Source organism: Suncus etruscus, chromosome X (genome assembly GCF_024139225.1).
Source record: "Suncus etruscus isolate mSunEtr1 chromosome X, mSunEtr1.pri.cur, whole genome shotgun sequence".
NCBI lineage: Eukaryota > Metazoa > Chordata > Mammalia > Eulipotyphla > Soricidae > Suncus > Suncus etruscus.
The window spans coordinates 47,365,125-47,392,937 of NC_064868.1; the positions used below are offsets into that span (position 1 = coordinate 47,365,125).

Consider the following 27,813-nt stretch of genomic DNA (forward strand, 5'->3'; position numbering starts at 1 on the left):
GAAATTTAAAAAAAAACAACGCATAGATAGAACTGAACAGAACACAATAAGAATCAATAAGATATGAAGAGGAGCTGGAGCAGTGGCACAGTGGTAGGGCATTTACCTTGCATGCGGCTGACCTAGGACAGACCACGATTCAATCTCCTGGTGTCCCATATGGTTGTGAGTTCTGAGTGCATAGCCAGGAGTAAACCCCTAGGGACACCAGGTGTGGCCCAAAAATAAAAACAAAAAATTCAGAAAACTCCAAATTGTAATATAAGGTCTGAAAAACAAAGTAGATGAAATGAAAACCTCAACAGAAAACCTCTTGAACAAAGTAACAGCAGCTGAGGATATATTATGTGAGCTGAAACATAAGATGCAAAACAACTCTATACAACAGAAGAGATTGGAAAAGAGCCTTAAAGCAAATGATCAGACTATAAAAATTACTCAAAGAATGTGAGCAGATGAAAATAGAAGTCTTTGTTAAACTCAACATAAACAGCATAAGAATCTTTGGAGTCCCAGATACACAGGAAGAAAATCCCCAGGAAGAATCAGTAGTCAAGGACATCATTATAAACTCCTAAAGATAAGGACTGCATGCAACTAAGTCCTGCATGCCCAAAGAGTACCAGCTAAAATAGATCCAAAGAAAAGTACCCTAAGACACATCCTAGTCACAATAATGAATCCCACAGATAGGGACAGAATACTGAAAGCAGTAAGATCAAAAAGGGAAATTATATTCTAAGGCGCATCCTTAAGATTTACAGCAGACCTGTCACAAGAAACCCTCAAGGCCAGAAAGCAGTAGTGGGATAAATTGACAAAATTCAATGAAATGAATGCATCACATAGAATACTGCACCCAGCCAAACTCACTTTCAGGATTGAAAGAAGTATACATAGTTTCACAGATAAACAACAGCTCAGAAACTTTACAGATTCAAACCAATCTTTAAAGAAAAACTGAAAGCTATTTCTTTAAGGCAAGACAGACCACAGGAACACCAAACTTCTAAACAGAGATGACACTAAATCCCATGAAAATTATCTCTCTCAACATCAATGGTCTAAAAAATACACCACTTAAGAGAAACAGAGTGGCAAAATGGATCAAAAAGCTGAAACCAAAATCCTGCTGCCTACAAAAAACATACCTGAATAGTCAGAACAAATATAGACTCAAAAATCAAAGGTTGAAGGAAACTCATCCAAGCAAAAAACTCCCTAAAAAAACCTGGAGTGGCCATATTAATATCAGATGAAACAAACTTTAGACTCAAAAAACTTAACATGGACAAAGATGGGCATTTCATAATAATCAATGGGTATGTAAAACAGGAAGAAATCACATTCCTAAACATAAAAACAGCCAATGAGGGGCCAGAAAAATATTTAGTAAAATTATTTATAAATCTGAAAGACATCAATAGCAACACAATAATACTGGGAGACCTCATCACTGCCTTGTCACCCCTTGATAGATCAACCAGGCTTAAACTTAACAAGAATATACTATTTCTGAAAAGAGAAATGGAATAAAGTGGACTAGTATATATATATATACATATATATACATATATATGGTATTCCATCCCCAGAAAACTGGATACACATTCTTCTCCAATGCACAGGACAAAGCACATGCTGGTCCATTAAAAAATACCTCCATAAAATCAAGAGGATAGAAATTGTACATACTACCTTCTCAATCACAAGGCACTGAAATTAGAAGTGAACTACAAAGCAACATAGAAGAAAAATTTTAACACCTGGAAATTAAACAGCTGGAAATTGAACAACCAGTGGGTTAGAGATGAAATCAAAGAGGAAGTAAAATGTTTCCTTGAAACAAATGAAGACACATAGTATCAGAGTTTACTGGACACACCAAAAGCAGTGCTGAAAGGAAATTTTATAGCTTTACAAGCACACATCAAGAAGGAAGAAGGGACCAGAGAGATATTTTGGAGGTAGGGTGTTTGCCTTGCATGCAGAAGGATGGTGGTTCGAATCTCGAGCCTGCCAGGAGCGATTTCTGAGCATAGAGCCAGGAGGAATCCCTGAGTGATGCCGGGTGTGACCCAAAAACCAAAAAAAAAAAAAAAAAAAAAAGGAAGGAAGAAGAAACCTACATAAACAGATTAATGGCACAGGCGATACAATTAGAGAATGATAAATAAAAGGAACCAAAAATAGATAGGCAGAAGTAAATAACAAATCTTAGAGCAAAAATCAATGAAGTGGAAATCCAAAAAATAATCCTAAAGATCAATGAAAGCAAATGTTGGTTCTTTGAAAAAATAAACAAGTTTTATAAACTACTAGCAAAAGTCACAAAGAAAAGGAAAGACAGAAACTTAATAGCCAGATAAGAAATGAAAAGGGAGATTACACTACAGATACTGCAGAGACTCAAGGTTAATCAGAGACTATTTTGAGAAATTCTATGCCATGAAACATAAGAACCTGAGAGAAATAGATAAATTCTTGGACACATATAGTTGTCCTCGATTAAACCAGGATGAGCATATCTAAACAGAACTGAGGAAATTAAAATGGTCATTAAAAGTGTTCTCAAAAACAAAAGCCCAGATCTGAGTGGATTCACTAACGAATTTTTCAAACCTTTCAAGAGAAACTACTACCAATTCTTTTAAGGTTTTTTAATAAAATTGAAGAAACAAGAACACTCTCAAATAGGTTTTATGAAGCTAACATCACCTTGATACCAAAACCATTCAGAGATGATGAAAAAAAAAAGAAGACTACGGACCAATATCCCTGATGAACACAGATGCAAAGAACCTCAACAAAATCCTGGCCAATAGGATCCAATGCCTCATCAAGAAGGTCATAAACCATGAACAAGTAGGTTTCATCCCAGAAATGCAAGGATGGTTTAAAATGTGAAAATCAAACATCATAATTCAGTATATCAACAAAAAGAAAAATGAAAACCACATGATCATATAAATAGATGCAGAGAAAGCATCGATGAGGTCCAACACCCATTCTTGATAAAAACTCACATCAAAATTAGAATGGAAGAAACTTCTCAATATAGTCAAGGCTATCTCCCACAAGCCAATAGCAAATATTATTCTTAATGGAGATAAAATAAAAACCTTTCCTCTAAAATCTGGTACAAGACAAGGCTGCCCTCTCTCACCACTCCTATTCAACATAGTGCTGGAAGTTCTTGCCATAACAATCAGGCAAAGAAAAGATTTCAAGGGCATCCAAATAGGAAAGGGAGAAGTCAAACTCTCAATGTTCACAGATGACATGATATTCTATTTAGAAACCCCTAAAATTTCCATCAAAAGCTTCTAGAAAAAATAGATTTATATAGCAAAGCAGCAGACTAAAAAATTAACAGGCAAAAATCAGTGGCCTTTTTGTATACCATAATGACAGAGAAGAAATGGACATTAAAAAAAACAATCCCATTTACATTAGTGTCACACAAACTAAAATACCTTAGAGTCAACTTAACTAAAGATATGAAGAAACTATACAAAGAAAACTACAAAACCCTGCTTCAAAAAATAAAAGAGGATGCAAGGAAATGAAGACACATACCATGCTCATGGCTTGGGAGGAATAACATCATTAAAATATCAGTATTTCTCAAACCATTGTACAGATTTAATGCAATCCCTAAAAGGATACCCATGACATTCTTCAAAGAAATGGATGAAGCACCCCTGAATTTCATTTAGAACAATATACACTTGTGAATAGCAAAAGCTAAAGGAATATGGGAGGCATCACTTTCCATAACTCTAAATTTTTATTACAAAGCTATAGTCATTAAAACAGTATGGTATTAGAATAAATACAGACCTGCACATCAGTGGAATAGAATTGAAAATTCAGATAATGTTCCCCAGACATACCACCAATTAATCTTTGATAAAGAGGCTAGAAATAAAAAATGAAGCAAAGAAGCCTCTTCAACAAGTGTTGTTGGGACAACTGGTCAGCCACTTGTAAAAAAAAAAAAAACAAAAACAAACTCAGACCTCAATCCAACACCATGCACAAAAGTCAAATCTAAATGGATTAAAGACCCTGATATCACACCAGAAACCATAAGGTATATAGAACAACACATGGGTAAAACACCCCATGACACTGAGAGTAAGGGCATCTTCAAGGAGGAATCAGCACTCTCCAAACATGTTGAAACAGAAATAATCAGATGGGACAATATTCTGTACTTCAAAGGAAATAGTGGCTAGAATACAAAGGCCACCGACAGAATGGGAGAAACTATTCACCCAATACCCATCAGATAAGGGGCTAATATCTAAGATATACTAGGTACTGACAAAACTTAACAAGAAAAAATATTTAACCCTATCAAAATATGTGGAAAAGAAATGAACAGACACTTTCTCAATGAAGAAATACAAATGACCAGAAGGCACATAATAAATGCTCCACATCACTAATCACCAGGAAGATACAAATCAAAGCAACAAAGAGGTACCATCTCATGCCAGAGAGACTGGCACACATCAAAAAAAACCAAGAACAATCAGTGCTGGCGGGGATGTGGTGAGAAAGCAACTCTCATTCACTGCTGGTGGGAATGCCATCTAGTCCAGCCTTCACAGAAAACAATATGGAGATTCTTCAAAAATTTGGAAATTGAGGGGCTGACAAGGTGGCACTAGAGGTACATGTATACCTTGCAAGCGCTAGCCAAGGAAGGACTGCGGTTCGATCCCCAGCGTCCCATATGGTCCCCCCAAGCCAGGGGCAATTTCTGAGCGCTTAGCCAGGAGTAACCCCTGAGCATCAAACGGGTGTGGCCCGAAAAACCAAAAAAAAAAATTTGGAAATTGAGCTCCCATATTATCCAGCTATACCACTCCTAGGATATACCCTAGGAACAGAAAAACACAATAAAACAACACCTTCCTAACACCTATATTCATTGCAGCGCTGTTTACAATAGCCAGAATCTGGAGACAACCAATATGCCCTTCAATAGATGAATGGCCCAAGAAACAGTGGGACATATACACAATGGAATATTATGCAGTCATCAGGAGTGATGAAGTCATAAAATTTTCCTATACATGGATGGACATGGAAACTATTATGCTGAGTGAAACTATTATGCCAAGGGGAGAGAGTGACACAGAATAGTCTCACTCATCTATGGGTTTTAAGAGAAATATAAGACATTACGTAATAATGACTGATGATGAGGGCTGGAATGACCGGCCCATGATATAATACTTACCACAAAGAGTGGTGAGTTCAGTTAGAGAAATAACTACACTAACAACTACCATGACAATGTTAATGAGAGAATTAGAATCTCTGTCTTGAATACAGGCAAAGGTCAGGGTCAAGAGAGATTGGGGGAATTGGTGGTGGGTATGTTTCACTGGTTAATGGGGGTGTTCTTTTTAAGACTGAAACCCAATTACAATCATGTTTGTCATCACGGTGTTTAAATAAATATATCATTATAGAAAATAAAATTTTTATTGTAAATCACAGTAACAAAAAGGGAGACATACTAATACCACACTTTATCAACATTTTCTATTTCAGAAATCACCAGATACTGCCCTTACAAAAGCTTCTCCATCAAGATTCAAATTCCTGGTTGGTACAGCCTAATAATATTAGTCACATGGTGCTGGAAGAATAGCACAGCGAGTTGCGCATCTGCCTTCCAATGACCAATCTGCGTTTGATCCCTCGCATCCCACATGGTCCTCTGAGCCTGCCATGAGTAATTTCTGAGTGCAAGAGCCAGGAGTAAACCTTCAAACAGTACAGAGTGTACTTGCTTTGCACGTAGCCAACTAGGTTTGGTGCCTAATATCTTATAAAGTCCTTTGAACACTGCCTGGAGTAATTCCTAGACCTAGAGCCAAGAGTAATCCCTAAGCACTGCCTGGTGTGGTCCCAAAAGAAATAGAAAACCAAAACAGACTGTAGCCACAGTGTTGCTTTAAATAATTGACCTGCATTCTTAACCACTAGTCAAAAAAGTTTCTGATATTTGAAAACATCTTTTTTATTTTTATTTATTTTTTGAAAACATCTTAATTTGACAGACAACTATAGCCTCCAACACAAACAAGCATTCTTTGACTCAAGGATGTTTTTTTCTTGGAACCAAACTTCAAAGCCCCATTTGGGTCCTTAAAGTTCACCTCAATTTTGCCTGATCCCTTTTCCAGAGCAGCCTACCAGGCATATTCTCCAGCCTGCTGGGGATAAATAAAGACTTATCATGGTCTAACTTTGCCAATATTCTGGCCACCAAGAAAAATGAGACCTGAAAGAAAAGAAAGTGGGTTACTTTCTTTGCAATAAGCTTCTAAAATGGTGAGAAAAATGGTAAAGTTTGTCAGTTCTTGAAAAATATCAGACTTGTATAATCAAGCACTCTCATTATTCCTAAGAAGTATTCTTTAAAGATGGAGGATTAGCCTTCTCACTTTGAGCCAGGGGCTACTCTCAGTGTGGAGGGAAAGACCAATGTCATGCAAGGCTTAGACCACACATTCTCTGCTCAGGGAAGTTTAATGACTTAAGAAAAAGAATGATATCTTCATAAAAACTCTGTGAGAAGGGCCAGTGAGGTGGCGCTACAGGTGTCTGCCTTACAAGCACTAGCCAAGGAAAGACCGCGGTTTGATCCCCTGGCGTCCCATATGGTCCCCCCAAGCCAGGGGCGATTTCTGAGTGCTTAGCCGAAATAACTCCTGAGAATCAAACAGGTGTGGCCCAAAAAACAAAAACAAAAACAAAAAAAAAAACCTTTCAAATAATCATATTCATTTTTAAGATAAACTATGGATTGTTCCACAATATATAAGCTATAAAGGAGCACCTTGGGTGCATGATTGTGGTTATAAAAAAGAGGGAAGGTCACAGAGAAGAGAGTTGGCAGTGGTACATAGTAATAAATCAGATACTAATGTTAGGACAAAGATTTTCTAATTCTAAATATATATTTCCCCTACTATATCAGGTGTGTGATTAATATGCATACTAAAATATATTAAGATGCACTCTAATTTACAATAAATGGACTTAAATTAATAAGCTTACTAGGAATAACTTCCCTTTCTTTTTTAAATAATTTTGGGAGCTGCCTTTGGTAGCACTTATGTCTTATACCTGGCTCTGTGATCAGATACAACTACTAGTGGTGCTTGGGGGACAAATGTGGTATTAGGAATCAAACCAGGGTCAGTGCATGTTGTATCTCTCTGACTCACTATTTTCACTCACAGCTCACTATTTTCAAGAATTTTTTTAATGCTATAGAAAGTTTCCTTGTAAATGTTTTGTTCTGTTTATTATAAAAGTCACATTTACAAATGTTAGTTATCCGCAAAATAATGTAAGAAAATGGCACCTCATAATTAATCATTTAACCATTTAAATTTATTTCTGCTTTGGGAAAATGAAAAATCGTAATCTTATTATTAAAAATATCACACTGAAATATTTTTTTTTGTTTTGTTTTTGGGTCACACCTGGCAGTGCTCAGGGGTTATTCCTGGCTCCAGGCTCAGAAATTGCTCCTGGCAGGCACAGGGGACCATATGGGGCGCCGGGATTCGAACCGATGACCTCCTGCATTAAAGGCAAACGCCTTACCTCCATGCTATCTCTCCGGCCCCCACACTGAAATATTTATTGCTAGACATTTTTAAAGGATTTAAGGGTTCTTTTCTAAATAGTGGAACCTGCTATCAATTCTCTTTTAGCCATTTTTTTTTTTTTTGGTCCTTGGGTCACACACTGTGACGCTCAGGGGTTACTCCTGGCTCTGTGCTCAGAAATTGCTTCTGGCTTGGGCCACCATTTTTGATACCAGGGAATCAAACCATGGTCAGTCCTATGTCAGCCACATGCAAGGCAAACGCCCTACCACTGCACCATCGCTCTGCCCCCATCTCTTAGCCATTTTTGATAAAATATAAATTTCTTTGGTATTTAGGTTCACAGAAACTTAAATTATGTGTTAAGAGTCAATAAAACACTTACCTTGCTCGATCTTCATAAACACAGTCAGCAATAATGTTCTCAAAAGCATCAAAATTATATTTCCTAAGCTGTTCCTGGGTCTCTGCAAGTAGGAGTTCTTTCTCTGGACAGATTTCTTCAGGTACCCGAAAGTGACGTGCAATGGTTATAACTTCTTGGTCTGTGATGTTCCCGCCAACTATATCCTTTACTATATTTCTGTAAATAACAGAAACCATTCTTTTATTCCAGGAAAATTTTACCCCTTTATTAATATAATTTAAAAAACCATTTACCACCTACATAAAAAACAAAAGATGAATTTTAAATTTTAACTTTTTTCAAGAAGCAGGACGGAACTGAGGATAGAACAGAAAATTGTAGAACTCTGAGATATTAATAAAATAGCTTTTTATTTTGTGTTTGGAGCTACACTCATGTATATATATATATGTGTGTGTGTGTGTTTGTGTGTGTGTGTGCGCGTGTGTATGTGTGTGCATGCGTGCGCCAGGGGATGAAGTTGGGTCAGCTGTAAACAAGGCAAACAAACTTGCATTGCCAGTTTTTGGTCCCTAAAATGCAATGTTTTAAACAGAGTCAAATTTTTACAAAATCACAGCCTTCAACCAAAAGTAAAAATTAAAATATTTATTATAGTTTAGCATTTAAGCTTATAGTATTGATATACAATATTACTGAAAATCACTATCAGCAGATTGCACAAGACCCTTCACCATGGTTCCTGGGTCTATAGGAAGTAGAATTTTTAAAATTTTGAATTGTTAAAAAAAAACCAAACTGTCGGGGCTGGCACGGTGGCGCTAGAGGTAAGGTGTTTGCCTTGCCGGCGCTAGCCTAGGACGGACTACGGTTCAAAACCCTGGCGTCCCATATGGTCCCCCAAGCCAGGAGCAACTTCTGAGCGTCACCAGGTGTGGCCCAAAAACCAAAAACCGAAAAAAAAAAAAACAAACCAACCAAACAAACAAAAAACTGTCATTAAATACATGATTTGCACTCAATTCTTATTAATCTTTCTTAAAACAAATTGTAACAAATTTGGGACTCTGGTTTCTGGTAAATCCAAAAATTACAATAATAGTTTGGAAATGAGTAAAGAAAGCAATTAGTAAAACCTGACATACTCTACTGGTGAGGTTAAAATGAGAGATTAAATAAAAAACTTTGAGCCAGATAGTGTTCAAATGTCTGGAGCACAGGCTTCGTATTGCAAGAGGCCTGGATTTAATTGCTGGCACTGCATGGTCCCCTAAGCACAACCACTGCACTGAGAGTAGCCTCTGAGTATCACCTGGTATGATCCAAAATATATACAAATAAAAATTAAATAAACAGTATTGTCTGAATATTTAGTAAACAAGTGGCATTAAAATTATTTTTCAGAGTTGATTTATGACATGATCAATGATTATGATGAAGATATTATGAATGATGACTCAAAGTCTAACAAATGGGCTGAAATGTTTTTAATATACTCGATATGAAAACTCTTCAGTACACGTTAGAAAGATACCAGAATGGTTAAAGTGCTATAAAACTGGCTATATAAATACACTTCAGCCATCTAGAAAATCAACATATTAGAAATGATTCCGCTCCTAAGAAGTTTGACTCAATGATGATTTTATTTTACTTTTGAATTCTTATATATTTCTTTAATTTATATATTAGAATTTAAGAGCTGTTATTCTTAAAACAAGTCTATTGCAGAGAAAATCAAATATCCTTGACATTACTATCATTTAAGATTTCTAGGGTTCTCAGAGTCAAGTATTTCCTTACAGATTCTATGAAACCCAACAGTTATAATGTTGATACACTGCAGGAACTGCATTTCACCCTTATCCATTTATCAGTATTTCTGTGATTTCATTTTTTTTGCCCTGGTTTTGTTTAATTAAAGGGCAATGAAAGCCAAATTCAACTTTGATAATTTCACAAATGTGGCAAGTCAATTTTATTGTATTCAAAGTGGCACACTGGCAGGTGAATTATTAAAGTCATACTGGCAGGTGAACTTTTTAGAGTCTATAATTTGGGCTATCTACACACAAATAAGATAGATAATAAGGTCAAAATAACAATATTTTTTAGTATTTACTATGTGCCATGCCCTATAATTCCAGTTATTTATAGGGGGTATGTTGGGGAGCAGAATGGAACAGATAATCTACCTAATAGGTACATTCTATTATTGTTATTATCCTCATTTATAAATGAGAACATAAGCCAAATGTTTTAAGTATTAAAAAATGTCACAAAAGTCAGGATGCAAAACCATGCACTAAGCATACTACTTTGTCCTGCTTCCCTGGGGACACAAAAAATAAACTTATTGGAGGGAAACAGAATCGAAAATAAAAAAGTTCTAAAAGCAGTAAATGTTTTAGCTTTTTTGTTTTGTTTTGTTTTGTTTTGTTCTTTGGGTCACATCCGGCAGCGCTCAGGGGTTACACCTGGCTCTATGCTCAGAAATCACCCCTGGCAGGCTCGGGAGACCATATGGGATGCCGGGATTCGAACCACCATCCTTTTGCATGCAAAGTAAATGCCTTACCTCCATGCTATCTCTCCGGCCCCCAATTTTTAGCATTTTTTTTATTCCATTTACCATCCACGAACTTTATTTTGAGGGCTATCTCTCACCAGCACAAACAAATAAGAGGAAATAATTCCAGAAATCCTGAGTAACCAACCATCTTTGATGAAAGGCTAAATATTCACAGAAGGAAGCACTAATCAAGCAATAATTACAACATTAATTTTATAGGCCTAAAAAGAAAACTATGATATACCAGAAGTATGAGACGTTTTGTATTTATAAGTATGAAGGAAGTCCATGCTACATTGATAAATGTAGTATGACTCCAGCAAATCTGAAGATACCAGTACTATTATATTCAAAGACAAGAGACTATACAATCTATAAAATTACCATTTATTGTCAAAATTTATTATGTTTTCTATGTATACATATGTATGCTATGCATGTATATATGTATATGCACATATATTGTATATATAAAACATATAACATATTTCTCTTTTTTCTGAATTTTATATTAAGCAAGTATTATCTTCATTAAGAGGAAAAACCCACTTGCCTTCCTTTGGAGGACAGAAAGAATTAAGAGGAGGAGTAAAAGGCTCACAATCAAGAATAAGGGAAAACAGTATATGTAGCAATAACCAGAAACTCCTACATACTTTTAGCCAGAATTATTCTTGAAAACCAGGTCATAAAAGTTTATTTCAGCTCTTCATTAGATAAATCATATTATACTGTTTTTAACTGCAGCTAAAATTTGTATTTACTGGGTTTCAAACTTGGGTTCCAGATGCACTTTCCATGTATTTAGAATAGAATTTTAAATGAACAATTCAAGACTTAAAAACTCCGAGTCATACAGGACACTACAGGCTCTGTAGCAACTGCCAAAGAGCCAGGAGGATATCAGCACTAATGACAGGCAGGCTCTGGTACTAGAGATCCCAGCTGGAAAGTACAAACCTTGTTCTGCAGATTTCAAGTATCTGCAACCACTCTCATGCTTGCATTGAAGCTCTGTTATAGGATTCACTCAACACTATCAACCAATTCATAGGTTTCACGAAGAATGATGACACATTTCTACTGTAGAATACACCATTTTTTCAGCTATGGAAAATACAACTTAATATGAAATTTACTATCAGTGGCATTAAGTATAATCGAAATGTTGTGAGATCACCACCGGATCAGCTCCAAAATATTTTTATTACTTCAAGTAAGTAGACACTCTATTTCCCCATCGTCAAATTTTAACCCTTTCCCTGGCTGATAACCACTAGCCTGCTTTTCATCTCTGGAAATTTTCCCGGAACCAAGCTCCCCCTGAGAAATTCCTAATACCTCTCTGGCACCAACTTGCACCAGTTTTGATAGGACATCCTTAAAATGAGGAAACAACAACAACTTGATCTAAGGGCAGGTTGTCCTATCTCATCACCTAACAGTAAGGATGAAATCAGAAGACATGTCATACTTTGATCTGTGCAAAAACCAAGATCACTAATATACAAGATTGACTTTGACAACCATGGCTGATAAAACTTATCCTGGTACCAATAAGAAAGACCCTAGCCTAGGCTTCAGCTTAGGATTTGTACAAAAACCAATATCTCTAATTCCAGAGGTCTGTCTTTGACAACTGCGACTGAGCAGAACTTTTGGAACCATAATGAAAAACTCTATCCTAGGCTTCATCCTAGGATCTGTGCAAATACAATGATTACTAATTACAGAAGACTGATTACAACAACCATGATGGAACAGAACTTCTAGAACCATAAAAAAAATACTCTATCCTAGAATTTGTCCTATGATGTGTGAAAATACCAAGATCTCTACCTACAAAGCCTGATTTTCTCATTCACAACTGAACGGAAAGTTTCCTGACACCATAAAAAGACCTTGGGGGTGGATAATGAGCCTGTATAGAGGCTGTAGATGTTCCCATGACAGTATGCTTCAGGGGTGGAGAAACTTTGTATCTCTTAAGCCAAGGGAATTTCTTTTCTAATTTCCCCAATACTTACTGTGCATGTGCAAAAAAAAAAAAAAAAAAAAAGCACAAAACCTTGCCACACCAACCCTCCATCCTGTCTTTTTTTCTTTTTCTTTTTTTCGTTCTTGTGGTTGCTATTTTGTTGTTTTTGTTACTACTGTGCTTTTTTTCTAGTTGCTGTTTTTTGTTATGTTTTTCTTCTTTTTCCCTTTCTTCTTTTAAATTGATATTTATAGCCTCTAGATGGACTCCTCTCAATTTTTTCCAACAGAACCACATAACTTGAATTATCTTTTTCTGCCTCATAAATTGAGGGGGGATAAAAAGAGGGAGGAATTTTACAAAAATATTTCACTGTCTACTTTTCCTATATCCCCTGATTTTCCTCCAGTAATCACAGGTATCACTGAGTCTAGGAGTAGATTTTGCTTAATTGTATTTTACTTTTAGTTCATTTGCTTTATTTATATTTCATACAATTGAAACCATCTGACAACAGCTTTTTACTTCCTACCCAATCTCACTTAGTATTAGCCAGCCACCACAACTTCCTTCATTTTATAATTTTAATGGTGGAGTACTATTTCATCATATAATTAATATATCATAGCTATATACAGATATCTGCATATGTACATATGTATTACAACCTCCTTATACAGTCATCCATCAGTAGTCACTTGAATAAATTTTATGTTTTGGCTATTGTGAAACATAATTCTATGAACATAAACATACGACTATATTTTTGAATTGGTTTGTGTTTCCATATCCTTTGGATTGATGCCTATAAGAAGTACCACTGGATCATTGTACTAACCAGTTTTAGACAGTAAAAGAAGCAACAAAAGCAAAGCTTTCTAATATTTGGGAAAAGCTATTTGTATAATAGAGGTAATTAAAATATATAAAGAACTCATACATCCCAACAACAAAAAAGGCAAGAAGCTCAATAAGAAGGGCAAAAGAACCAAATAGACATTTCCATGAAGATGATAGATATTACTCATGTGTACATCGAAAAAACATGCTCAATATCATATCATTTGGGATATTAATAAAAAGCAAAATGAAACATCACATATCAGTAACAATGATTGTCAGCACTTTTAAAATGTCTTCAAATTCAACAAGTTAAAATGTTTTTGTTTTACTTATCTGGGGGGGGGGCTCACAAAGCTACACTCAGATATTACTCCTGATCTGTGCTCAGGGACCATTCCTGAAAGTACTGAGTATGGGGCAATATCGGTTGCTGGAGATCAAGCCCAGATTACCTGCATGAAAGGTAAGTGTCCAACCCATTTTGCTAGCTTGCCAGCCCCTAAAACCATTTGTTTTAATTCCACTTAATTTTAATATACACCCTCACAATTATGTTAAGAAATTATATTTCTCCTATTTTTATTACTACATAAGTCCCTTACCTATGCATGTATTTATCCAGGGGTCTTCAAACTATGGCCCGCGGGCCACATATTGTATTTATTCCCATTTTGTTTCTTCACTTCTAAATAAGATATATGCAGTGTGCATAGAAATTTGTTCATAATTTTTGTTTTACTATAATCTGGCCCTTCAACAGTCTTAAGGTCAGTGAACTGGCCCCATGTTTACAAAGTTTGAGGACCCCTGTTCCCTTCATTCAACAAGCACTGTTTGAGTACTAACTCCATACAAGGTCATTTAACTTGATGCTTAATAAGATAAAAATGGACCAATCCGGGGCCGGAGATAGCACAGTGGTAAGGCGTTTGCCTTACATGTAGAAAAACGGTGATTTGAATTCCGGCATCCCATACGGTCCCCCGAGCCTGCCGGGGGTGATTTCTGAGCGTGGAGCCAGGAGTAACCCGAGTGCTGCCGGGTGTAACCCCCCAACAAACAAACAAACAAAAAAAATGGACCAATCCTCAATGCCTGTATTCTTGAGTTAATCAGAAGGGAAACTAGGTCAACAAAGCAAGAAAAAGGTTATTATAAAGATATGCCCCAAAGCTCAAGGAAAGTAGTATATTTTGCAGTCTGGCTGTGTATAAATGTAGAAAGAAATTCAGGAAGACTTTATATAATGGTGACAGCAGACCAAAATACTGAAGATAAAGAAATGCCAAAAAGTATGTAGGGATAGTGAAAGGAGGTTGGTTAGAATGGTAAAAAAAAACCACATCCTCAAAAACTGAAGTGAACAAGAGGATGGTATATACAAGGAAAAAAACAGTGTTAATAGCAGCTCCTATCATGTGTCAGGGGCTTAGTTTATTCATCTAACTTATAGGTATCCAAAGCAATTTAGGCTACTGCCTACTTTTCATTAAAAAAAAAACCACTTGTTAACCCTCCAAATCTACAATCTTTAAGCAGACAGAAGGTGCCTTCTACTACCACTCCCGTCAATCATTCCAGCACCTCCAAAGGGGTGGTGGTAACACTCACCTTGGGAATCACTGAAAACACTTCATATGCATCTTCTTTAACCCTCAAAACTTTTGAAATAAGAACTTAAATATCTCATTTTCTCATGAAAAAACTAAAAGACAGGGAGAGCTCCAGGCTGCTCCAAGAGTGTTCAACCAGTAAGTGGTGAAGTCAAGATTTGCATCCACATGGGTTAAGTTCCTCCCAGGGTTATAATCATAATATGTGAAGCAAAGGGTCAGTTCAGAGCAGTGGTTCTTCAACTGACTTCACAATGGAATCACTCGAACAGACTTACAGTTTCTCTCTCTCACTCTCTCTCTTTCACACACACACACACACACACACACACACACACACACACACACACACACACACACGTACTTGCGTGCGCTTGGGTCTCACCCTCAAAGTGATTGATTCCAATATCACTGCCATGGTTGTGGCTTGACCCTCAACCTTTTCTTACTAAGAACATTAGACATCATAAATATCTCTAGGTTTTTCAGATAAAAGGAAAGTTTGAGAATCCTTGATTTAGAAAATGGCTCAATCATGAAAGATGTGTGAGTGGACAGTTGGGTTTTCTTCTATAGGTGAAAAAAATTTCTTGAACTCTATCAAACAAGAGAACAAGATGAACAGAAACTTGAATGTCAGAGAACTCAAGCAGTTTTGGAATAGGAGGTGAGGGCTTCAGGGTCAATAAGAATGAGATAAGAAAATGGCAGTGAGCAGTGTTAACTAGGGTTGAATGTGCCTAGCCTAAAATGGGTTCTGGCCCAGTCTCTTCGTGGGAAACAAAACCACTTAGAAGAAACTACTACTACGGAGATCCAAGAAATGTAATGTCTTGGATGCATGGGCCTGGGGGAGGTTTTCACCTTGATGTCTATATTTTTGTTAACCTGGAAGTGATATTTTTTGCTTTGAATGTTAGGTAAATAATGAGATTATGAGTGTAAGTATGAGAAAATTCATTATGTGAATGAAAGGGCATAACTAAGTCTGGAACCATCTTTAATTGCTTCTGCATTCCTAACTGCTCACTACTACACCTCATGTCCAATTAATCATCTGTGTCGTCAACTGATAAGCTAGCCCTTGCCCTGCTGTTTCTCAGCTAATTCAGTCCAATGACATCAACTTTGACAGAACCAAGATTCCCAGAAAAGCTATTACATGTCAAGGAGTAACAGCAGTACTATTTATGGTTATCTGAGTATTCTTGGGTAAGGTAAAAATTGTTTGGATTCTAAAACTAAGGTGAAAGAAGTCTCTCAAGAGAACAATATATATCATTCCTCAAGAGGAATTACTGATAATAAAGTGAAAGACACAATCACTTTAGCAAGTGGCATGAATCATAATGGTTCCTAGATCAATAAAGGAGTTTATACTGGTGGTCAATAATTCTCCTAGAATTTTTCCACTCTGTCTACCATCTTGTATTGCATTTTCAGTTTTTATCATGTACTGTTCTTAGTACCTTCAATTTATCATATTTTACAATAAACACTGTACTTGGTTTTCCTTTAGGTTCTGTACTTCTTTAGTAAAAGAAACACTTAAAACCAAACATTATACTTGCTTATTTTTTATGAAATTATAGAGTAATAAAAAGGTAGGAATTCATAAAGTACATTATATTGTATGATGAGTTTGCTTACCACAGAGCTGACAAATTGACAAACAAAATTATATATATTTAATATGTATAGCATGATGACTTGATATACATTGTGGGGTGATTATTAAGTTCTTAGTTTCTTTTTTTTTTTTTTTTATAATTTTTTATTATGAATTATGACAACAAAAGATGCAAAGAAAGAGGATAAGGTAAAGTTACAGTGGAAGGACAATCACCCATAACATAATTATCAGAAGAAGTCCCCTTGCTGATTTCTTAACTTTGAATTTTCACCAAAGAAAGTTAAGATAAATAAAACAGAATCCATGTGCAATTACTTTTTCCCTCAAGTCCCCAGATTGTAGCACATTATAATATTTCTTAACAGCACACAAGGCAATCTAAAGCCATCAAACTTACGTAACTCCTTAAACATTAGAGGCATAGTATTTTTTACATTTCCATGTACATGCATATTAGCTTAAGTTAACCTCAAATTTTAAGTGGGTGTGTTTTAAGGATTAGAGTCAAAGGAGCACAGTAAAAACGGTGTTCGAGTGGCAATTGTTGTTTGCATAGGCCCACCAAAATATGAGAGGCATGGAAAGGAATAGCCTTGGCCTAAATACAAAGAGATCCTACCCCTGCAGTTTCCTGGCATTAGACCAGCTCTAGGCCTCAGGAAAGTTATCGTTCGCTCCAAGACATTGTCCGTAGCGCCAACACACTTATCACACAGTCTCTGTTGTTGGTCTCATGTTTCTGTATTAAAGATTCTGGAATCTGCATGTCCTACATTGAAGTCATGATGTGGAGTGCCTTTTCGTTTCACCTCACCATAAAAGGGGAATGCAGGAAGCCCTGTCCTGTAAGCAGGTTGTTGTTGTTGTTAAGTCTTCTCAGTGTTAAGGGAAGTCTCTTTTGAGCAGGACGATGTCTGAGCAGTGGTAGGGTCTTCCGTGGTAGAGGATTGCTTCCAGGTGATGTTATAGACAAATCTCACCATAAAGGGGCAATACAGCAAGCCCTGTCCAGTAAACAGGTCATTGTTCTTGTTGTCTTCTCAGTGTTAAGGGATGTCTCTTTTGAGTAGATCGATGTCTGAGCAGCTGTAGGGTCGTCCCTGGTACAGGAATGCCTCCAGGTGATGTTATATACAACCTTGGATGTTTTGTAAATGTCTTCTGTAGATCAAGGGGTAAATGGAGAATGCCCATTCTTCTGAGGCCTGTGCCAGGTCTTTATGTCAATGTTCAGGGTGTAAGGTCTCATTGCACTACAAGATTTGTGAGTTCCCATTTCTATTAGATAAGAACTTATTGGTATGTATAGTATTTTCCTATGTTATTGTGCCTACGCAAACAAGATATAAAGCCACGTGGTGCTATCAGATATATGGGGGCATAAGAACATTTCCAACAAGACCCATGACTTGGTTCAAACATAAGTATTAAACTGAGGGATTCTTTCACACCAAATTCCATATTGAGCAGTTCATAAAGAGAAGATAAAAAACATGGGGAGGGGATCATCACTGTATAAGAAAGTATTTAGCAAAAGTTATAGACGTCAAAGAAAACACCCATAAAATGTTGAAAAGATATGTGTCCTTTTTATGCCTTTTAAAATAGTTGGGTGCGTGTTAACTCTAGGGCGCCACTTTGGTCTGTGAATTAGGACTCAACAGTACTTAAGTTAGAAAGGGTAAAAAAGGAGTAATGATGATAGGAGTTAAAGAAGTTAAAGAGAAATATGAACTTATGAAGGGGTATGCAAAAGGGCAGAGTACAAAATGGACATTCTGCATACATAAAAACATAATTCAATGATAGTGAGTACTATTAATGTTTCTTGTGAGAGTACTATTAATGTTTCTTGTGCGCGCGGGGGCGATTTTGAAAATGTAGACTGGACAGAGATTACCAGTGCCAGCCAAACCTCCTCCTGCTAGACTCCCGGCTCCCAGGAAGGAGAGATCCTTCAAGAAGCTGGGAGAACAGAAGTTCAGAGCCCCACCCAGACCCTCCCTAAGGAGCCGCATGGATAGTGGGGGAAGGCCTAGGGTACCTTCAAACTCCACCAAGGGACCCAACTCACCGGCTTGCCCAGGGGTGTGGCCCGGGGAAGCCCTGGAGATCTGGAGCAAGGCGGCAGAGGGGTGCTGGGATTACCCAAATCCCGCACCCCCCCTAGGCCTGGCCAAGCAGGCCTCCGGCATGGCGTGGGCCTGCCAAACCTCTTCCTGCTAGACTCCCGGCTCCCAGGAAGGAGAGATCCTTCAAGAAGCTGGGAGAACAGAAGTTCAGAGCCCCACCCAGACCCTCCCTAAGGAGCCACATGGATAGTGGGGGAAGGCCTAGGGTACCTTCAAGCTCCACCAAGGGACCCAACTCACCGGCTTGCCCAGGGGTGTGGCCCGGGGAAGCCCTGGAGATCTGGAGCAAGGCGGCAGAGGGGTGCTGGGGTTACCCAAATCCCGCACCCCCCCCCTAGGCCTGGCCAAGCAGGCCTCTGGCATGGCGTGGGCCTGCCAAACCTCCTCCTGCTAGACTCCCGGCTCCCAGGAAGGAGAGATCCTTCAAGAAGCTGGGAGAACAGAAGTTCAGAGCCCCACCCAGACCCTCCCTAAGGAGCCGCATGGATAGTGGGGGAAGGCCTAGGGTACCTTCAAACTCCACCAAGGGACCCAACTCACCGGCTTGCCCAGAGATGTGGCCCGGGGAAGCCCTGGAGATCTGGAGCAAGGCGGCAGAGGGGTGCTGGGGTTACCCAAATCCCGCACCCCCCCCCTAGGCCTGGCCAAGCAGGCCTCCGGCATGGCGTGGGCCTGCCAAACCTCTTCCTGCTAGACTCCCGGCTCCCAGGAAGGAGAGATCCTTCAAGAAGCTGGGAGAACAGAAGTTCAGAGCCCCACCCAGACCCTCCCTAAGGAGCCTCATGGATAGTGGGGGAAGGCCTAGGGTACCTTCAAGCTCCACCAAGGGACCCAACTCACCGGCTTGCCCAGGGGTGTGGCCCGGGGAAGCCCTGGAGATCTGGAGCAAGGCGGCAGAGGGGTGCTGGGGTTACCCAAATCCCGCACCCCCCCTAGGCCTGGCCAAGCAGGCCTCCGGCATGGCGTGGGCCTGCCAAACCTCCTCCTGCTAGACTCCCGGCTCCCAGGAAGGAGAGATCCTTCAAGAAGCTGGGAGAACAGAAGTTCAGAGCCCCACCCAGACCCTCCCTAAGGAGCCGCATGGATAGTGGGGGAAGGCCTAGGGTACCTTCAAACTCCACCAAGGGACCCAACTCACCGGCTTGCCCAGGGGTGTGGCCCGGGGAAGCCCTGGAGATCTGGAGCAAGGCGGCAGAGGGGTGCTGGGGTTACCCAAATCCCGCACCCCCCCCCCTAGGCCTGGCCAAGCAGGCCTCCGGCATGGCGTGGGCCTGCCAAACCTCTTCCTGCTAGACTCCCGGCTCCCAGGAAGGAGAGATCCTTCAAGAAGCTGGGAGAACAGAAGTTCAGAGCCCCACCCAGACCCTCCCTAAGGAGCTGCATGGATAGTGGGGGAAGGCCTAGGGTACCTTCAAACTCCACCAAGGGACCCAACTCACCGGCTTGCCCAGAGATGTGGCCCGGGGAAGCCCTGGAGATCTGGAGCAAGGCGGCAGAGGGGTGCTGGGGTTACCCAAATCCCGCACCCCCCCTAGGCCTGGCCAAGCAGGCCTCCGGCATGGCGTGGGCCTGCCAAACCTCTTCCTGCTAGACTCCCGGCTCCCAGGAAGGAGAGATCTAAGTTCTTAGTTTCTATAGTGCTATATGAAATTGCATTTTAATTTAGTTGAAGTTGCTCTAAATTATTTTAAATATACATACATATAAATATTTTTGAAAATAAAGACAAAATATTATTTTATTCCCAAGAAGGAATATAAAGAATCTAGCCCTTACCCTACTTGGGTCTTGACTTTTTCTTGGGGGGAGGGCACACTTGTCAGTGCTCAGGGAATACTCCTGGTTTTGCATTCAGAAGTTACTCCTGGAAGGCATAGGGGGATTGAACCTGGATTGGCTACATACAAGGCAAACACCCTACTTTCTGTGCTATCACTCCAGCCCTGGTATTGACTATTTTATCTGTAATATAAATCATATTATCTTCTTTATACATTTTTCTAACAGTCTAATTCACCTTCTGAAAAAATAACTTCCTTTCAATTTACATGAAGTGTGCAACTTCTTTGATGCTCTGTGATATTTTAATTTTTAAAGATAAGATGTCTCAAAAGAGAGGAGGGCTGGAAAGTCTAGCTCATGATGTGAAACTCACCACAAAGTGATGAGTGCAGTTAGAGAAATAACTACATTGAGAACTATCATAACAATGTGAATGAATGAGGGAAGTAGGTGGTGGTGGGGTGGGGAGGAGGGAGATTTGGAATATTGGAGATGGGAATGTTGCACTGGTGAAGGGGGGGTGCTCTTTACATGACTCAAACCCAACTATAATCATATTTGTAATCAAGGTGTTTAAATAAAGATATTAATAATAAAAAAGGTAAGATATCTCTATTTCAGTTGCTTTGTCTTTTCAAAAAATATGGAGTAATTCATGAAAGTAATGTATTACTTTGAGGTATTTGTTAAAGAAATATTACATTTTATTTGAATATTTAAACATATTTCCTTTGTCTACGTAAAATGATCTTGTCCTCAATTTGCTTCCCTTGAAATATCTGAAGAATGAGTCCTCTGATATACTTATCTTACTTGAGGCTGCTAAATCTTTTGGGGTTTTAGGTCATTGGTTCTCATGCCAGTGATGTTGGTTTTAAGTGTTTTTGGGGGGTTTTCTTTGATGATTCCCTAAAGATTCCTTCCTTATAAATGACCTTTGAATTCTTTTTTTTTCCTTTTTGGGCCACACCCGGTGATGCTCAGTGGTTACTTCTGGCTCTGCGCTCAGAAATCGCTCCTGACTTGGGGGACCATATGGGATGCTTGAGGATTGAACCGTGGTCCGTCCTAGGTTATCGTGTGCAAGGCAAACACCCTACCACTTGTGCTACCACTCCAGCCTTGACCTTTAAATTCTTATGAAGGTATAAATTGAGGCTGAAAAAACAACACAGAGTGTAGCATGCTCTCCTTGCACATAGCCAAACTAAGTTCAATCCCTAGCACTTCACATGGTCCCCCACTCCCCCAAGAGTAGTCACTGAATGAAGAGCCAGGAGAAAGCCCTGAACACTACCAGGTGTTGCCAATAAACACAACAAAAGAAAACAAAAGAGTACATTTCTGAAACAGTCTTGTTTTGTAAATTACATGGGCAACTATTATCCCAAAACATTCTATGGGTTCTATTTCCTTTTTTGTAGTATTGAAATCAAACCCAGATCCTCATATGTGCGAGGCATTGGCTCTAATACTGACTTGGTGCTAATAGATTTATCTTTGGTTATTATTTGGTTTTTGGTTTCTGATTTCTTCTGTCTCTACATGTTAATCTTTCTTATTTTCCTCTACTTGATGGTATGCAAAACAATAGTTGTCTAGATAACACCAATGTTACTGCTATGTCCAGTTCCTTATTATTGCCTGTTTAATTGTTAATAAAAATCTATTTGGGGAGGGGCAGATAGTACAGGGAATTAAATAATGATTCCAGTTAGATCCGCAGCACTGCAAATGGTTCCCCTGCATTTCCAGAAGTGAACTTTGAAAACAGAGCCAGGAATAGCTCTTGAGTATTGCCAAGCATGGCCCCTAAATTCTCCACAGAAATGTTCCGAAATGCGTGATAAATAAAAGTGGTGAGACACATGCCTTGTGTTTGACCTTCTGTTCCATATGGCCCCCAAGCAAACCAAAGTGCTCCTAGAGGCCCCAACCAACACCCAGGGTGTTCCGTGGTATGGAACAATGCATGGAAGGTGAGTTAAAATCAGAAGTGAACCCCACACACTAAGTACTGCTGGGGAGGCTCCTATAAATTTTTTTTCAGGGGCCATACTTCCTCTGCTCAGGGTTTACTCCTGGCTCTATAGTCAGGGAATATTCCTTTTGAGGCTCAAGGGATGAATATATGAACGGTGTCATGGATCAAATCTGTATTGGTTGCATGCAACCACTGTACTATCTTTCTGGTCATATAAAATGTTTTACACTTTAATATAACTAGTTTGTTCTACTTTCTTCTCATAATGACCTGCTCTTATCGATGTTATTATACATCAATATACAACTTTTTTCTAAAAACAAATAAAAACCAAATTTTCATTAACTTTCAGAATTTATTGGGTTCTTCCACATTGCAAGGTTTAGTTTTCCTTTGTTCACGCCACCTTTCAAGGCGTAGTGTAGTCTGAACATTAGTTTGTGGTTGTGGTTCCAGTCCATCACAGCTGGAACATGAAGTATGTGCAAGAGGTTGTGAGGACAGTAAAGGAAAGGAGGGATCTAATTATGTATGCCCTTAATACATGTGACCAAGTGTAGCTAAACATACAGAGCCTAATAGAGCAAACATCTTGTTTTTATCCCAACAGAGAACCCACATCCTGTTTTTCCTTTAAATATAATAGACATCATGTTTTTCCCTTAAACAGAGCACTTATCCTGTTTTTTCCTCCAAACCTGATTGGATTCTATTTTGTCTCCTTAACTGATTGGATCCTGTTTTATTGTTGTTTTTGTTTGTTTGTTGTTTTTTACTTTTCCTGTTTTCCTCTTAGCCTGACTGGCTTAGACACATTATAAATAACTGTTTACCACTAAAATAAAGAGGTGTTGGAGTTATTTCCCCAGAAGTGGCTCGTGTAAGCTTTCTAACTGCTTGGGATCTGATTTCTTCAGCCTCACCAACAACCAAGTCAATAGTAAAAGAATGAAGGAAGGGGACTGGAGAGATAGTACATTAGATAGAATGCTTGCCTTGTATAAGACCCATGTGGGATCAACAATGGGCACACAGTATGGTTCTTGGTGCCCCACCAGGAATTATCCCTTAATGCAGAGCCAGGAGAAAAAAGGAAAAGAAGCTTTTAATTTAGAGACCAAGAAGCCAAATTTGGGGTGGATCTTTGGCAGGGGAAAGAAAGGAGCAGTGGGGGCTAGAGCAATAGTACAGTGTGTAGAATATTTGCCTTGCATGGGGCCAACATGGGTTTGATTCCAGAATTCCATATGGTCCCCTGTTCCTGCCAGGAATAATTTCTGAGCACAGAGCCAGGAGAAACCCCTGAGCATCACTGGGTGTGCCCCCCAAAACCCCCCAAATTAAAAAGAAATATGTGGCAGAGTAAATATTGAGACTTCGGTCCAAATACCTCAACTACTGGCAGAGATTGATTCTAAAAGGAACATTTATGTTCAGTGCACCTAGAATTGCATAGTTCATAATCTCAATAAATCCATGTGGGAAAGTTCCATTATCACCACTTAGTAATAGAACTACAGGATAGGCTCTGGTTTATGCTCAATTGACAGATAATAAGCTTAGAGGACTATATAGGATGCTGGGTATTGAATCCAGGTTGGTGATGTGCAAGGTAAGCACCTTACCCACTGTACTATCTCTTCCCCAGCATCCCCTGACACTGCCAGGAGCTATTTCTGATCACAGCACAAAGCCAGGAATAACCCCTGAGCACCACCGGGTGTGACCCTAAAACCAAAAAAAAAAAATCATTAGAACATTGTATTTTTGACAAAATAGTAGTTCCTCTGTTAACAACATCCCATAAAAGTATAATCATAGAAAAATAAATAAAAGAAAAATAGTATAAATATGTAAGTATATATAAAACTTTAGTAAAGATTCAGTTTTTCCTTTTTCCCCCACTCTTTAGAAACGTAAGAAATAGTCTATCTGTTTTGGCATAGCATTAAAAGGTTTATTTATTCTAAAATGCCAAGAATTTTTTTCTAGAATCCCATAAAACTCACGGCTATAAGAATTGATAGACTTCAAAAATAGAAATAGAAAAGACTGAGATTTTAAAATAGTGGAGCTGATTTTAACTGGGCCTCTCCAAAGACAAATTCACTTCAGCATAGGTTCTGATACTGTGACATTACAGTCCAAATAATAATGTGTCTAGTCAGTATTTTCTCCAGTGTAACTTTAGAGAGTCCATAGGGATTAGAGAGAAATCATGTGTGGCAAAATGGTAGAATAGAAAGCAACTAAAACTCAAACTGCTGGCTGGAAAAATAGCACAACAGTAAAGTTCAGGCTTTGCATACATGAGACCTGGCTTCAATCCCAGCACCACAAAAACAAAATAAAATCAACAAAAGTGAACAAAACCAAAAACAAAAATAACTTTCTCTTGGAAGCCAAAGAAAGAGAAAGAGAGAACACTCAGATACCAAGATAAAGAAGTAGCTCTCACCCAGAAAGGTGTACACTTAGGAGGTGGAATCAAACTGTATGAACAGGTATGAGCTTGACTTTAATGTTAACTCAAGCATGAGACACAAGATCTCTAGCCAAGGAGAATAATAGTCTGGAACTCCAGCACATAAAAACTGTGTACAAAGGTATAACTGCAAAAAGCTGCAGTTAATGTGAAAATAGATTAAAAGGCTCTGCTCATCTCTTTGGAGTCTCTAAGTTTATAAAAGGATGATCTAATAGAACTCAAAGCTAACATTCTGTCCAATTAAATATTTGAAGATCATCACTTCTTGGTCTTTTGGCTAAGATCAAGTGTAAAAATTTGAAGATCAAATTCATTTCACCCACTGAATACAGAATGCTCCAAAGTAATAAGTTAATTTCAAAACTAAAATGAAATTATATCCAGTTTCTAACCTATGCCTAGATAGGCAAAGAAAAGCTAATTTACTGCTAGATGATAAAATTAGTGGCTGTAGAACAAAGAAAATAGACATCATTAAAAAGTAGGAATTCATGAAATTAAAAGCAAAGCTTTATAAATGGGGTTAAATAAAAATCTGAAGTAAGTTGTATTATTCTTTTTTGTTGTTTTTGTTTTGTTTTGTTTTAGGAGTGTGGCTTTTCCTTTGGGATGAGGGTGGGGTTGAGCCACACCCAGTAACGCTCAGGGGTTACTGCTGGTTCTGCACTAAGAAATCACTCCTGACAAATTCAGGGAACTATTTGGATGCCAGGGATCAAACACAGGTCTGGCCCTAAGATGTATTCCTATTAAAGAAAGTGAGTTATTAGTTAAAGATGTGGCCACAGAAAAGGGCTATCATAGTTTTATAGGCAACTTTATGAGACTATTATAAAAGACTGATATCTAACTTTAACAAAGGTAGCATGAAAAAGAAATAGTATAGGCCTTTATTATGAACAAAAATGTGGAAATTAAATAAAATAAATTTACTATGATAAGCAAAAACACTAAAAGGTGAAATATTAGCATAACTTTTAAACTCAAAAAAGATGAAAAGAATGTCTATTCTTGGGACTCAAGAGATAGCACAGCAGTAGGGCATTTGCCTTGCAAGCAGCCAATCCAGACTGGATGGTAGTTCGAGTCCTGGCATCCCATATGGTCCCCTGTGCCTGTCAGGAGTGATTTCTGAGTGCAGAGCCAGGAGTAACCCATGAGTGCTGCCGGGTGTGACCCAAAAACCAAAAAAATAAAAAAATGTAATGTTTGCAATAACACACTGTGCACTATTGAAAGACAAGATACACCAAATTTCAGGAAGGGAAACCTTTTTCACAATAACAACAGGTAGAGTAATGGCCGTCGTTCCAGGCAAGCAATTCCCTCCGTGAAGCTACATGAAAATAGTGGTAAAAATATAAATATACTGTGGTAAATTAAAATACAATATATAAAGTAGAATATGATATCGTGAACAAGTGAGAATGATTTTGAAAATGTAATCCTTAACATTCGAAAATAGATCAGTGTACTTCATAAAACTAAAAGATTAAAACTAAATTAACACAAATAGAAATCATTCTAAAAATAGATAAATTAAAGAAACTTCTATAACCAGATAAAACACATCTTAATTAGCATTGAATTTAAATTATTCTTTGGGAGGAGGGTCACATGCAGTGGTGCTCACTTACTTACACCTAGTTTTGTGTCAGGGGTCATTCATGAGAGTGCTTAGAGAAATAACTACATGCAGTGTGGGGAATGCACCTGATTCAGCTTCATGCAAAACAAGAACTATCCCTGCTGTATTATTTCTCCAGTCCAGCACCATTTTACATGTTGAAAATCAAATGCTAAAAAAATACTTTTCCCATAACTTTAGGAAAAAGTGAATATTATTTTGGCCTTTTCTATTTAACAGTATCCCGACACTTTTAGCCAGTATAATAAACTAAGAAAAATAAACACAAGTATTCAGTTTAGAAATAATAAAGTAAAACTGCCTTTACCCACAGATGACTGCCAAATGGAATTTAAAAGGATGCTACTAGCATAAAGAGGTGAGTTAAACAATATAGCAGAAAATAAAATCAATATAGAAGTATTAGTCATATTACTATGTTCAAGCAATATATAACTATATTTGAAATCTAAGATAATACAATTTTCAAAAGCATAAACATGTGAAATGTCCAAAGATAAAACTGATGAGATGTGAAAATCCTGCAATTCCAAAATTACAAAGTATTTCAGTGAAGCTAAAACCCAAATAAATTAGAGGTATACCATGATATGATTCAATGCAATAACAATAAAAATCTCAGACATATTAGTTACAGAAAATGATAAGTTGATTTCACAGTTACAACAGAAACACACAAAGAAGTACCAAGTACAAAAATACCGAGTACAGTTAAAATATGAATAAAACTAAAATGGCTTTGAAAAAGAACATAGTTGTGGAAGTAATATTAACTGGATTAAACATTTATTATAACCTAATCATCAAAGAAATGGCATTGGAGACAAGTTAAATAAATAGATCGATGAAACAGAATATAATATAAATATGGGAAAATTCATATATGGATACTGATTCTCAACAGTTCAAAGGTAATCAGTGAGGAAAGAATTTTTTTTGTTCAACAAATGATGCTGAAAACAAAGCATATCTACATGCAAAAACAAAGAAGTAAATCTAAACCAACATACAGTACTACAAATAAAAAATTAACTAAGTATCCATAGACCTGAATGTAGAACTTCCAGCTGTAATTTTTTAAATATAATTTTTATTTTGATCATAGTGGCTTACATATTGTTGACAAT

The 27,813-nt window shown here is 38.0% G+C and overlaps 1 protein-coding gene across 1 annotated transcript in view; it reads right to left on the reverse strand.

Moving 5' to 3' along the window:
* The window catches only part of EFHC2 (EF-hand domain containing 2), a 208,358-nt gene that overhangs the window by 48,327 nt on the left and 132,218 nt on the right, over positions 1 to 27,813 (reverse strand). Inside the window, exon 12 of the mRNA XM_049766899.1 lies at positions 8,032 to 8,229. Within this exon, the coding sequence (XP_049622856.1) occupies positions 8,032 to 8,229 (198 nt within the window). The remainder of the gene's footprint in view (positions 1 to 8,031; positions 8,230 to 27,813) is intronic.